The sequence below is a fragment of the Corella eumyota genome, chromosome 4, assembly GCF_963082875.1.
Source record: "Corella eumyota chromosome 4, kaCorEumy4.1, whole genome shotgun sequence".
In the NCBI taxonomy this organism is placed as follows: Eukaryota; Metazoa; Chordata; class Ascidiacea; order Phlebobranchia; family Corellidae; genus Corella; species Corella eumyota.
In genome coordinates, this window is record NC_137493.1 from 11736714 (window position 1) to 11750325 (window position 13612).

The 13612-nt window shown below is 29.1% G+C and overlaps 3 protein-coding genes across 5 annotated transcripts; 1 reads left to right on the forward strand and 2 right to left on the reverse strand.

Annotated features, from left to right (window-relative positions):
* Positions 1–200: 200 nt before the first annotated feature.
* Positions 201–7012, forward strand: LOC145751381 (glycogenin-1-like). Of its 3 annotated transcripts, none has more exons than XM_082567511.1 (9): positions 201–335; positions 551–683; positions 1090–1264; positions 1655–1817; positions 2174–2300; positions 2852–2955; positions 3239–3324; positions 3772–4008; positions 5923–7012. In XM_082567511.1, exons 1-9 carry the CDS (start codon positions 314–316, stop codon positions 6700–6702), a joined length of 1827 nt encoding a protein of 608 aa, XP_082423637.1. In that variant the 5' UTR covers positions 201–313; the 3' UTR covers positions 6703–7012. The 3 variants fall into 3 exon arrangements, with proteins under 3 accessions (XP_082423637.1, XP_082423639.1, XP_082423640.1); XM_082567513.1 differs by having other exon boundaries at positions 3772–3927; XM_082567514.1 differs by lacking the exon at positions 3772–4008.
* A 472-nt stretch (positions 7013–7484) lies between these two features.
* LOC145751167 (uncharacterized) lies at positions 7485–10140 on the reverse strand. The gene is made up of 7 exons (XM_082567268.1): positions 9907–10140; positions 9506–9668; positions 9032–9250; positions 8705–8880; positions 8341–8473; positions 7974–8173; positions 7485–7805 (listed from the first exon to the last, which is right to left on the reverse strand). Exons 1-7 carry the CDS (start codon positions 10110–10112, stop codon positions 7613–7615), a joined length of 1290 nt encoding a protein of 429 aa, XP_082423394.1. The 5' UTR covers positions 10113–10140; the 3' UTR covers positions 7485–7612.
* A 759-nt stretch (positions 10141–10899) lies between these two features.
* LOC145750841 (structure-specific endonuclease subunit EME1-like) lies at positions 10900–13499 on the reverse strand. The gene is made up of 3 exons (XM_082566914.1): positions 13417–13499; positions 11659–12772; positions 10900–11298 (listed from the first exon to the last, which is right to left on the reverse strand). Exons 2-3 carry the CDS (start codon positions 12763–12765, stop codon positions 11005–11007), a joined length of 1401 nt encoding a protein of 466 aa, XP_082423040.1. The 5' UTR covers positions 12766–12772; positions 13417–13499; the 3' UTR covers positions 10900–11004.
* Between the last annotated feature and the right edge of the window lie 113 nt (positions 13500–13612).

The following is a 13612-nucleotide window of genomic DNA, read 5'->3' on the forward strand; positions in this document are numbered from 1 at the left end:
GGATGTTCTGGTTTGCGGTTTTAGGATTTTGTCTACATATAAATTGGCATTAATTAACGAACTAAGTGCTAAGACTGAAAGGATAAAAGAAGATATTGTAATATAATTTTACCAACTTCGGGTGTTTGTAAAAGTTATTCAGATGGTACTAATACCAAGCTGCCTAAACTAAAACTGCTTAATAACAGAATGGATCATTAGTTTTTAACTTTATTTTAGTTTCATTTGTATTTTAATTGTTTTTGTAAATATCTGTATATTTTGTTGAGTTTCCATGATTAAATTATTTGTAACAATTTAATTGAAATATAAAATGGGAGGCCAATCAAAATCAGGTAAGTTGTGATTTCTGTTAGTTATTAATAATTTAAATTACAATATTTTTAAAATTTAGTGGATAAAAATGCAATTTTTCAAATATATAATTTAAAAGGATTATTAAATAAAGCATAATTCTAATCAAAAAATATTAAAATATAAATTGTGATTTCTACATAACCACACTTAATGTGAGGGCGATTGTATTTTAAGCCATATTTTGTTATTTTAGAAGCTTTCGTTACACTTGCAACTAATGACACATACTGCCAAGGAGCTATAGTGCTTGCCCACTCACTCAGATGCCATAACACACAGAGAGATATAGTTATAATGATAACTCCACAAGTGTCTGACGAAGCAAGGTATTGTGTTACCAATGTGTTTGTTTAAATATAGGTTTTTTATGATTTATAATCTTTAAATCTTTTCTTAATTTTGTTCATGCGATTTTTAATAACAAATTAATGAAGTTAATGTAGTGAAGGGTTTCGGATTTTACTTTTTATTTAAAAAAAATGGATGGATTTTTATATTTTTAAATTATTTTTATAAAATTATCAAATGTTTTTACTGGTAAACTAAATAGGTAAGTAAATGCAAACTTTAGGAACAACTAAAATTTGTTTTTGTAAGTCACCATGTTTTATAAAATCCTATGATCTCTTTACGATTTCAACCTCCCATTAAAAACAATTTCATTTAACTTTTAAGAAATTAAAATAGATTAAAACTGAAATAAATTTCTATTGGGTTAACTTTTTTATTTAGAATTTCTTTGCAAGAATATTTTGATGACATAATTCTAGTGAATATCTTGGACAGTAAAGATGCAACTCATTTAGCTATGCTTAAAAGACCAGAGCTTGGCATAACCTTTACTAAAATACATTGTTGGGATTTAACACAATATGAAAAATGTGTTTTTATGGATGCCGACACAATGGTAAGTAGTTGAAAAAAAGGTTAATTAAAGTATTGTATAGGCTATATATATGTATATATATATATATAAATTACATTGAGCTAACAAATAATTTTGACTGTAGTCTAGTTTATAATTCTCAAAGGAATAGGTCATGTTAAAAAAGGGGATAAATGAAAGAAAAATTAAAGTTATTGTTTTTTTATTACTTATATATATTAATTATATTATTATTTGTTTTGTTAGTATTTGTCAAATTTGTTAGTAGTTCATTTGTGTTTATCGTTTTGCAAACAACAATAATAAATTAATAAAAAAATGATTTGTTAAAAAAACTGTAGTACTTGTATTATAAACTGTTTTTAATATCAAAAATGGGATAAAATGTAGAAAAACTTTTTATTTAATTAGGTTTTAACAAACATTGATGAGCTATTTGAACGAGAAGAACTATCCGCCGCAGCAGATTCGGGATGGCCGGATATGTTTAACTCTGGGGTGTTTGTGTATAAACCTTCCAAACAAACTTACCGGGATCTTATTAACCTAGCCGAGTCCACAGGGAGTTTTGACGGTAATTTTCTATGTTTAGAAACTTAGCAATTTTCTGTTAAAAAAACAGCTGGTGATTTTAAAGTGGGGTCGAATATTTTTAATTACTGCTACTGAGGATCTTTTTTAATTAAGGCAAAATTTTGAAGATATTGCTAATATTTATTTTTTTATTAACATAGTTTATAGTATATGACTATTTTTTTGTATACAAATTTAGCAAATTTAAATTAAAACATTTTGGATTTGTTCTAGTTTTTTAAATTTTGTGCTTTAAAGTATATAATGTATATGTTAATTTGTTTTATATAGATTCTCAGGGTTTAATTTTAAAAATCGACTTTTATGAAATATTATATTTTAAACTTCTCTTTTTAGGTGGTGATCAAGGTTTGTTAAATACTTACTTTAGTGATTGGAGAACTTCTGATATTAACAAACATCTTTCTTTTCTCTACAATATGCATAGTACTTCAACATACACTTATTCACCTGCTTTTGCCAGGTAAGCTTTGTTTCTAACAATCTAGTAAATTTTTTTTAAATAACTAGAAGATAACTCCCTCTACGGTCAGGATTTTATTTGTCGTATTGTGCATGCAACTTTCAACTTTCTTGATAATTTACTTACGCACCACGAACGGCACTTTTTTCATTTTGTAAGCTTATAAATTGGACAGACATATATATAAATATACATAATATATTTCTACTAAGATTTATTAGTTGTTCTAAAATTTGTTCAAAAAATAATTTTTTTAATTTTTTTTTTAATTTAGCTTGTCTATTTATTTTTGTTTTGTAAGTTGTTAAGGGTTATTAGTAGAGATACATTGTTGTTGTACTAATAATATTTCCTGTGTTGCGTTTCCATAAACAAACCTGGAATTACTATTTTCATGCATTTAATATTTTTTCAGGTCTTTGAAAATAATAAAAAAATATATTGCTTTATATTTATAGCCTTATATAAAAAAGAACTTATTATTGCTTCAAGAAATTTTTAGATTGCAATTTGTTTAACATTTATTAAATTACATGTTTGTATTTTATTAGATTTGGCAAAGACACAAAAGTGGTTCATTTTATTGGCCAAGTAAAACCATGGCATCACAAATATGATAGTTATACTGGGAACATTGAACAAGCTCAAGGACCTGGTAAGATTTATTATTTTTTTTATGGATTATAATAAAAGGTTGATTTTATTTCTTAGGTTTATTATAAATATTAATTGAATTATTTTAACGATTTTGTTACTGTAAATTGCTTGTTTTACACTACATAGGCACTTTTTTTTAAATTGTGTCACCACTATTAGTATTTTTAGTTCTAACTTTAATTTTGTTTTAGTCTTTATTTTAGTTTTAATATTAAGTAATGTATATATGGCATTTTAGTTATTTTATTTGGTAATTTTTTTTTATTTATATATGTGTTTAGGTATTCATGAAATGAAGTTTTTAAAACAATGGTGGAATCTGTTTAGTGACACTTCAATTTTCAAGAACAAAATTGCGCAAACAAATGTGAGTTTTAGTTTTTTTACTGAAATTAAAAAAATTAAAACTGTAACTAATCCATTTAGTTTAGTGCTTGGGAAGGAATTTATATTTATTGCATGGTAGTTTGGTTTTAAAGTGTTCGTTTCTGCATAAAGATGCATCATATTTCATACATTGACGAACTAACTACCTTGAGGTTTCTTTACGTTAAATTAAAACTAATAACACATAGGTTGTAAAAAACCGAAAGTTTTTATGAAGTATATTGCGGTTTAAACTTAGATTTTTATTGTCGAAGATTTAATTGCCTTTTAATCTAAACTCAATAAGTTTTAAACAGGCTAAAAAAATATTTGGCAAGTAAGTGTAAATTTTAGGGTAAACTTTTATAATCGGGTCAATGAGATTGATGAATGCTCATAACATTTGAATGCCTAGTTTTTTGTCAACTTTTATTAAACATAATATCAGGGTCATAATTTACCCACTGTGCCTGATCAACCCATGGCTTCATCAGAACAACATGCCAATGACCCTCCTGCCTCTGAAGAAGTCTCTCCAGAAGAACTAGAGCGCCTAAAAATTAAGGAGCAAAGGGCTCATCTCGAATCGTGGAAATCTTCCCAGGTTGATTACACCGGCGCTGATAGCTTTAACAACATCCAGGCTAAGTTGGATGCTGTTTTACAGCCTGATGCTCCGTCGACGGTTCGTTAACGGCATGCGTATGTGTGTGTGTGTGTGTGTTTTTCTAATTCAACCCCTTCACATTTCTATCATGGCTTCATTCATCTGCATGGACCTTTATTAAACATCTTCATTACATTCAACTGCATGCATACTTTCACAATTAATATTAATTAGTACTTTGTGTGTCTTCAATTATAATTAGCTGTATTGTGTGTTGGTATTCTAACAAGCTGTGTTGGTAATTTAAGTGTTAAGTCAAAGCAATCAAATGTTAAGCAGCCTAATTATTGTGTCTCATGTAGCAATTCTAATATGCATGATTTTTCCTTTAGCATTTTTTTTGCAATGGTTTGTTAAATTAAATATGTAACTGTCCTTTATTATATCTATATGTACTACTAACTACTGTATTTCTGTGCTTATAAAGTTCCTTTGCATTGTTTGACACACATTCAGAAGTTGTGTTATATTTTTTTCATCGAATGTGTTTACTTAAGTTTATTTTCAATGCAATAAAAGCTGAAAGCTCCATTGGTGTTAACTCCTTAACTCTATAAAACTTAAGCTTGGTGGTTTTATATGTTCTTGAAGCTTATAAAATTTACTTTAAACTTTTAATGTTGGACAAGAAGCAAAATGGGTGAAATTTTATAACATGATGTAACATGATGTTGATGTTAATATTGTAAATCTTTTTATTTCGGCAATTTTGAATTTTCAATATTACCATCTAATAACAAGGGATGATAGATGCACGAAAGTAAGTTTCTAAAAATTAACAATTTGCCTTGGACAGTAACTATAAAGTTGTATTTTAAAAATTTAAATTTGTTTGTGTGAATAATATTTTTGTAAATTTGTTCAAACTTTTTATGCCAGGATTTTGTAGCTTCAACCTTGCCCTCAATCTCAAAATTGAATATGCAATCAGCAACAAATATTTCTTTTCCTATTGATAAAAATGGAATTTGTGAAATTCTGTCATCGATATCAACAGATGATCTGTTTTCTGCCTTAACTTCACAGACCTCAAGTGTTTTTAAAGTTCCGTCAAAGAAAGGGCTGATTACCAGCCAACCTTTATCTAGTTTTAATCCCCTGATTAGATCTTTGCCATCTGTTAAGGTGTCTAAGCCATATGTCAATCGGTTACATTTGGAAGTGAAACCATTGCCTCGTTCTGTATCAACAGAGAATCTTGATGATGAAATTTGCTCATTTATTAAAAGTCCAGTTAATTTCTGCAACCCTGTTTGTTTAAGTAATTTAGGGGAATCCAAATTTTTTTCAATCAAACAAGAAGAAAAATGTGCAGTCAATATGGCTCGTCTAAAGAATTGGGAGTCTAATAAAATAGATTTTAAGGGTGTTGATAGCTTTGAGAATATAGAAACCAAATTGAATTCAGTTTTAAAGAAAGATTTTAACCTCCTTTATTCTTGCTTAGGCAAAAAGGAACAAAATCTATCGGTTTGTTAATTTTTTTACAAGCAGAGGTGACTGACTAATTTTTTAAGTTGTTGCACTTTTGAGTAAATTTATGCGTCGAATTTACTTGATATTTTAGGTGTTTTTATTTTAGGAATATGGCAAATTTTTTTGTCTTGAAATTTATTAGCTTGGCTTTTTAGGGTGTCTTTATTTTTGGGATATATTTATTTATGCTTGAACATGCTTTTTCTATTTTATATGTAGTTAAAAATGGAATTGGGTAATTTTGATTTATTAGCTTAAGTTTGTTGTGTAACTATATTTTTGTGGCTTATTTTAATGCATGATTGTTTAATTGGGTGATGAATAGCACTTGTAGATGCATGTTTCACTAGAATTAACTACATGACAGTAACTTGCGTTGCATTTTAATTATGCATGCTTGTAAACCAAATTTGAATTATTTTATTTTAAATAAAAATAACACATCTAAATTTTTAGGAAGATGAAAATAAGAAAGAAATTCAAATTGTAATCTCTCAAACATCTACATCATCGACAACAAATTACCCAGAAGCTGATCCTGAAATTGAGGATAAAAATAAAGAACCCAAGAAAGATATCGTAGGGTATCAAAGATGGGCCCACGGTGTTATGGACTACACAGGGCAGGATAGTTTCAAGAATATTCAATCAAAACTTGATCAAATTCTGACACTTAACTCAATACCCCCTGAGGATCTGCCAGAGAACTCCAAAGAGCTAATCCTACCTTTAGTGACGGAATCGGAGGATGAAAAATCTAGCGTCTTACTTCAAAAATCACTGAAAGATTTTCCTGAAACTTCTGGGATTGCAAAATCGATTGTGAGTTCATTTGGGATAACCAAACCAACAACAAGCATGAAATCAGTCACTCCTTCCACCCCGCTGCGGGGAATTTTAAGGGTAAGAACGCCGGAGCCAATTCCTCCTACTCCTGAAGAGAAGTCACCAGAGCATATCCCTCCATCTTCTGATGAAAAGTCGCCAGAGCCTATCCCTCCATCTTCTGAAGAAAAATTGTCGGAGCCTATTCTTTCATCTTCTAATATAGAGTCACCAGAGCCTATCACTCCATCTTTTAAAGAAAAGTTGCCGGAGCCTATTCCTGCATCTTCTGAAGAAAAGTCGTCAGAGCCTATTCCTTTATCTCTTGAGGAAAAGTCGCCAGAGCCTATCCCTCCGTCTTCTGAAGTAAAGTTGCTAGAGCCTATCTCTCAATCTCTTGATGAAAAGTAAATCCTTCTATTCAACTGGTCAAAGAGATTGGTTTTGCATATCAGTGTTTAAAAAAAAGTTCTTATATTCTCGTTTAATAATGGTCTAAATAGATAGAAAATTGCTTAAAACTGCATCGAAATAATAATGTAACATATATTTTTATTTACTTTTTTTTTTTATTAGAATTCGGCAGTGCTAGAAATTTTTTTTTAATAATTGTGGTGTTCTTGTACAGAAAAAGTTTCAAAAATTATTATTTATATATTTATTTAGTGCTTTCGTTCACGCATTATTTTTTATTGTTTATGAACAAATGTTTTTATTTCACATCACCATAAAACTTCATTATTTTATTTAATTTAGATTTGGTGCATAAACGTTTGTGCACGTTCTTTAAATTTGTTTTAAATTTAGGAGTTTTATTTTATTCTTTTAAATTTGCCAAAATTTAATAAGTTATAGTAGAATAAGGTGCATAAGATATATTTATTGTAGTCTTTATTTATTTTTAGATAGCATGTTTTTTAAGTGTCAAATAGTACAATGAAATGTTTTGTAAGAAATTGTAAAGATAAAAATTTTAATTTATTTTTAATTTAAATAATGTATATGGATAAACGTTTTTGTTTAACCACTGTAATTTCTAAGTTGCAGATCTTTTTATTTAAAATACAGTTCAACACAGAAATACAGAAAATGTGGTGTTTTATTAAATTAATGTTTCAAATTACATAATGGAAATTGTTTACAAAATAAGTTGTATCACCAACAACAAAATAAAAACCATAAAATAATCTGATGTATTACTCAGTATCTAAAACCGAAGTACAAAAATATTTTCCTTAACAAAAGGCACCTAAAATTAACTTCTTAAAGGTTTCGTAGTATTTTACTCAATTTTGAATTTAATTTTGAGAATAAACTGAAATCAACTGGCAGTATCATGATCATCTATTCCACTGTCGCCTGCATCAAAACACTGTGTCTCCTGTGATATTCTAGGCCCGACTGGTTGTCTCATTCCAAGTACTTCACTGTTGTAGGGAGCATGCTCTACCATGCAGTAGGCTATGGAGGCAAGTGCAGTTATTAACTGATGGCGGAAATTTTTGGTGAAAATTCTGTGAAAGAATAATTTTTTGTTGCAATATTTTTCATGCAACCTTAATGTAAAAAATTTTAAAGGCCTAGTTTACCTACAATTTTTAACTGTTTCGACATTTTATTATACAATAATTATAAACAAATTAACTTAAATTCACTATTTCAGAATAAAGTAAATAAATTACATGTATATAAATGGAAATAGCACTGGATAGAAAACCTTGCTGAATTTGCTGTAACGAAGTATGCTCAAGCACGTTGCATTATCCAAGCCTAAACCCTTTACTTGAGCAAGGCTGGTGACCTGCCAGGGCAACCAAGACACAACAAATAAGATGTTCAAAATGTTGACAGTCATCATCCAATGATGTAAGGTAGTACTTAACTATTTTAAAATAATAAATATAGTTTCAAGGGCTAGACATTTTCAATATACATAAGGTCAAACATTCAATAAAACTGTTTTTTTAATGAATTATAATAAAACTTAAATAAGATTAAGTGACATGAAATTTACTATTACTATTTGAGATTTACCACTTTGAAATTTACCTGGCCACTAATTGTTGTGTTTTTACTGAATGTTGAAGTACATGTTGAAATTATCATGACCAAGATAGGCAACATAAACAACAAACTAAACTTGGTGTAAAGTTCAACGAAGAAAAGTCTCATCTCATCATGTCTGTAAATATCAAATTCACCAGGCAAAGTTTTATTAATATTTAAGTTGAAACAAGCTTAACTTTGTAGAAATTTAATATGTCATTAGATTTAAACCAATGTAATTTTAATTTCTAAATGTTAATTTTTCTTTTTTTTAAAATATTAAGTATATAAAAAACACATTTTGACTAGTTTATGATAATTTTTTGTTGGTTAGTTTGAATATTGATAAAAAACATTTTAAATTTACTTGCATAGGTCAAGAAACGCAATCTCTTCAATGGGAATTGAAATGTTGCCCAAATAGTTGTAGACATCTTCTGAACTGTTGCCGTAATCAGAATACTCTTCCTCTATGTAAATAACAGCACTTGTGTTTTTATTTACCTCCTCAAGTAAGTCACATTGTGTTGAATTCATTTTAATCTAAAACAAAATTTTATTGTTTGGCGGTCATATTAAACTTTATGTAATATAAATTTTGTAAAAATTATTATATTTAATATACTATAAAATTTATAATATTTATTACTTAATATATGCCAATATTAAAAAATATGTTAATTAATGTTTATACCAAGTCGCAGAACTCCTGATGTGATATTGGGTGTTCTAACACACACTGAAAACAAAGATCCACTCCCGAGTACTGGTATTGATAAATGCAGCAGCACAGAGACAATGCCCATACAAATATGGCTGATATCACACGCTGTCCTTTCATAGAACAACACAGCAATACTCCACGTGGTAAGTGGGTGCCAGTAAATGTGATTGTCCGTTCTATGTTTGCTACCTATAAATGGGTATATTGAAAATTTGTGTAAAAATAAAAAAAAAGTAAAAAATTTAATGGAATAAAAATAGATTATTAAAAAAAAAATCTTCAATTTAAAACTTATATGCATTTAAATATTTTAAATATCAGTTCGATATTATCAAGTCTTAATACCTTTTTTAGTTTAAATATCATACATTAATATAGGTTAAAAATACACAAAATATCAGGGCAAGTTATATTATAATTTAAAAATGTTTTTCATTAACTTACTATTAAATAAATTACAGATACATAGAAGCTAGCTTCATAGGAGAAATTTTTAAACTTGCATGCAGTAACACCCATTGTCCATTTTCCTATAGCCTCAGAAGCAATTGTCAACATAATCACAATAAGATGAACAATATTGGCTATTGTCATTTGCTGTAATAACCTAAAAGTTATTTTTTTTAATTTTCCCCATTTGTTATTTAATTTAATATTAACTTGTTTGGATTATTAGGTTGATTTCTATTTTAGGGTATAGTTTTTTGTTTAATTTCCTTCTTTTATGACTAATTTTCTATTTTTATATATTGATCTAAAGGTTCTTAAAGTAATAGTTAGGAAATTTAATTTAAAAAAAAAATTTTGAGAAATTTATTTGTAAGAAAAAAATGTAAACCATTTACCATCCTTGCCTGCTTCCTGAATACTCTTTCAAGGTTGCACACACAAAGGCCACTGATCCATTCCCTACTAATCCAACAACAACAAAAATTGTTAACATAACGAGTTGAACAAGTGGTATTTTGTGCTCATTTATCGGACACATATATTTATAAAACTCAGGATCAGCTAAGGAAATTGTCTTAGTCGGTCCTGGAAAAAAACTCATCTTTTCCTTTGCTGCCTTAAATCAGATATTAAATCAAGGTCGAACTCTTAACTGAGGCGTAATGCTTTAAATAACTGATACTATCGCACTTTATAGAGTGAAATCAGTTTTTTTCTTTCAATTGAGGAAGTTGTTTATTTTTCGACATCCGAGTTTTCGAATGATTGGCTGACTTCCAACATGAAAACATCCTTAAATAGAAGAACAATTAATTTGGTTCAACACGCGTGGGAACTGTGGCCATCCGTGCTGATGGCTTCCTCTTTCTACCTATAATGTGAGCAATTAATCTGCAATCTCTGGAACCCTGCTCTATTTGCACAACAAGTAGGGTAAAGATATTTTTAATAAATATTCAAAACACTTTTTTTTGGCCCGGAAGAGTATTATTGTGCTCTCGTAAACAAAAGTTGATTTTCCACAATTTTTAGCTATTTCTAAAGCTCAAAAGTTATGAAATTAAACAAGATCTGTTCTTGCAAATATTAGTAAACCTCTTTAAAACAAAACATACATCTTTATTAATTTTTTTTATATATTAAACAAATTTTAAAAGAAAAAATGAACAAAATGAACATCTTGACATACATATAACAAATATATTATAAAACTTTTAACATTCGAATTTAACTTGATCGTTTAATTAATTTTAAAATAAATATTTTTATTTTAAAATTTAATTTTAATTGTTTTGATTGGTTTCCACTTTAGCTAGCATGCTAAAAATGTTTGTGAATGAAGTATTTTTAGAACCTGATAACAATTATTGTTCCACTTTCAGGGCTTAATCACTTCCTGAAATGTTTTATCAAAATTCAACTTTAAGGAAAACGTGTTTTTACTTTTAAATTGAAATGTCGCAAAAACAGGTTGAACTTAATTGCGGAAAAAATTAGAATAAAATTTCATCGCCGTCTGTTGAGATAAACATTTTATAAACGCGCTTGGATAACTCTGGACCAACTCTTCTTTTACTTTGCAACGTACCAACACCTCGTCGCACAACAATTTCGGACAACAATTCCATGCCCTGTCGTTCGCTCAGAGTCTGGTAAGTGTTTATGAGGCTTTTCATGGTCGGGTAATTTGAGGTAATTGCCTCGGCCATCTCCGGGCTGACATTGTGAAGTTGTAAAAGGATTTGGCGCCATACTCTCTTGCACCCGTCGCCAGTTTTTGCATCAACCTTAAAAAAACATTTATTTTCAAAATATTTTTGTGGGCAACATTTTATAATTATTTTTGTACATTTTATTTTTTTACACTTTAAAATGTAGACTTAAGTCTGTTTTAAACATAATGTATGTACAAGATCATGTAATACTTTCGGGAATATTTACTAGTTGATAGCTTGCCCTATGGTTGCAACTCTTAACTATTATTTCTTTGTAATAATTTACCAGCTCACCCCAAATGCATTATTTTTAATTTGTAGACCTATAAATTGGTCATAAATACATATATCGTCCACTAAACTCTATATTATTAAAATGACCTGATAATTAACATTTATTATCATCATAACTCCATTAATGCTTGTACTTGCCTTAACTGATGATGTCTCATTAATAAATTGGATATTTTTCCTTTTCATTCTTTTGTAAGGAGCCTCTGCAACAGATTTTGTCATTTGTTGAATCAGCATCACAAGTTCTTTACAATTTTCCACAAACATAAAATTCATGCCAGATTCAAGTTGGCATTCAACTAAAGCATTTTCAATTTCATCTGAAGATAAATTGACATTTTTCTTATTGTTCTTTCTTTTCTTAGGGGGGTTTATTACAGTAGCTTCACCCCCTAGTTCCCTTACTTGTTTTTTGTACTCCCTTTCTGCTTTGTTTTTCACTTGTCTTTTGTATCTTTGCAGCCCAATACACACAGCATGAACATTACAATTTACATTTTGTTTAAATAGTTGCGAAGACCAATTCGTAAGCCCATGTTTTTCATCACTTATTAACGATACAAAATCATTAACTTGTAGTATTGTTAGTATTTCAGTTTCATCTTGCATATCATTATAGGAATCTAGAGTATTGGTTACTGGGTTTGCATTGTAAAGTGTTACTTTACGTTTCCATTTTATAAATGAATTTCCAAAATTTGTTTCTTTATAAGTGGGCTCAGAATCTTCGGATAATTGTGTTATTAAAGTTTCTTTTTCGAACATAGCTGGAATCGTTGAATCGATTAAACAGGTCATTGTTTTTAAGCACTCTTCGGGTTTCAATAATTTTAGTTCAGCTTGTGCAGCTTTTCTTTTTAAAACCTCTGCCTGTTTTTGTGACTTTTTAGTTATTTGTATTTCTTTATTAAAAGATTTTTCAGTGTTGGTTTTTCTTTTATTTTTGGGATCGGCAATTAAACTTTTGTTAGGTTTGTCGGAAAAAATTTTTTGAGTAGTTATTTTAACAGGTGATGATAGTTTTATACAGTTATTGACATATTTTTCTTTTAAAGGACTCTTTGCCAATCTTTTCGACAACGAAACATAAGCAACTTCCTCATCACTGGACTCTGATAATATTATAGCAGGAAATATTTTTTTATTTTCTGTTTTTGATTGATTTGATATACAGGAGAAGGTTGGAAGGTCGTCCTCACTACTGGATGACATTTGCCAACCTTTCGATGATGTGCCACAAGCCATTTTTATTCTGCAAGAGTTAAAATAAAATTTATAAAAAGATGTTTTTTTTTAATATATTTTAATTCTTGATGTTGGAAGGTCGAATGCGCAACCTAAACATAGAGTAACAACTGTTACTCCCAGTCTTGAGTTGCCTCTGGCAGTTTGGGATAATATAGATTATATTTGTCGGATAATTATGCTGCTGATTAAGTGCTGGCTCAGTAGGAGTTAATACCATTTATAGTGCTATACCCAAGGGTGCTACAGCATAAAGTAGGGCAGGGTGCACGCCAGAGTTTTTTTTCCGTTAAAACAACTGCACGCCCGAAAAAAACGTTTTGCACGTCTGGCTTTTAAAAAAATTTGAACACGCGCAATACTGACGCATATTTAAGCCAAATTAAAGTAAAACATGCAAAAATAAATCACTTGTGCACGCGTAGACCTAAAATAGTGGTACGCGCGGTCACGCCATTTTTACGCTTGCACGTACGAGATCTCGTCAAAAACTGCCCTACTTTTCTAACTGGTTAACACCACGCTGCCGGTTAGGTTATTATTTTATTGACATTGTTAGATCATTTTTACTGTTTTTATTAAGTTGCTTAAGTTATTGTAAAGTAAAAGTTTAAAATAAAACTTCTTTGTGTACAAGAATTATATACTTACTTAATCACTTACTCAGAAAGTTTAAATGCAAAATTATGCCTTATTGTAATTTATAACAAAATTTTATATCAAGCTGGTTAAAATTATTGTGTTGTTTATGAATTGTTTTAGGGGGTTCCCCCAAGTTTCGCGCTTCTTAATATGATTTTTATTCTATAAATTATTTTGTATTAGTTATATAATTCCTAATCAACAA

What these genes read in the sequence shown, in the direction of transcription:
- LOC145751381 (XM_082567511.1), top strand. Translation starts at nt 314, where the DNA reads ATGGGAGGCCAATCAAAATCAG. An exon ending in TATTCACCTGCTTTTGCCAG is followed by an intron (nt 2,301 to 2,851) that starts GTAAGCTTTGTT and finishes GTATTTTATTAG; the next exon opens with ATTTGGCAAAGACACAAAAG. An exon ending in TGAACAAGCTCAAGGACCTG is followed by an intron (nt 2,956 to 3,238) that starts GTAAGATTTATT and finishes ATATGTGTTTAG; the next exon opens with GTATTCATGAAATGAAGTTT.
- LOC145751167 (XM_082567268.1), bottom strand. Translation starts at nt 10,112, where the DNA reads ATGAGTTTTTTTCCAGGACCGACTAAGACAATTTCCTTAGCTGATCCT. An exon ending in TCAGGAAGCAGGCAAGGATG is followed by an intron (nt 9,669 to 9,906) that starts GTAAATGGTTTA and finishes AATAACTTTTAG; the next exon opens with GTTATTACAGCAAATGACAA. An exon ending in GCGTTTCTTGACCTATGCAA is followed by an intron (nt 8,474 to 8,704) that starts GTAAATTTAAAA and finishes TGATATTTACAG; the next exon opens with ACATGATGAGATGAGACTTT.
- LOC145750841 (XM_082566914.1), bottom strand. Translation starts at nt 12,765, where the DNA reads ATGGCTTGTGGCACATCATCGAAAGGTTGGCAAATGTCATCCAGTAGT. An exon ending in ATGAGACATCATCAGTTAAG is followed by an intron (nt 11,299 to 11,658) that starts GCAAGTACAAGC and finishes TGTTTTTTTAAG; the next exon opens with GTTGATGCAAAAACTGGCGA.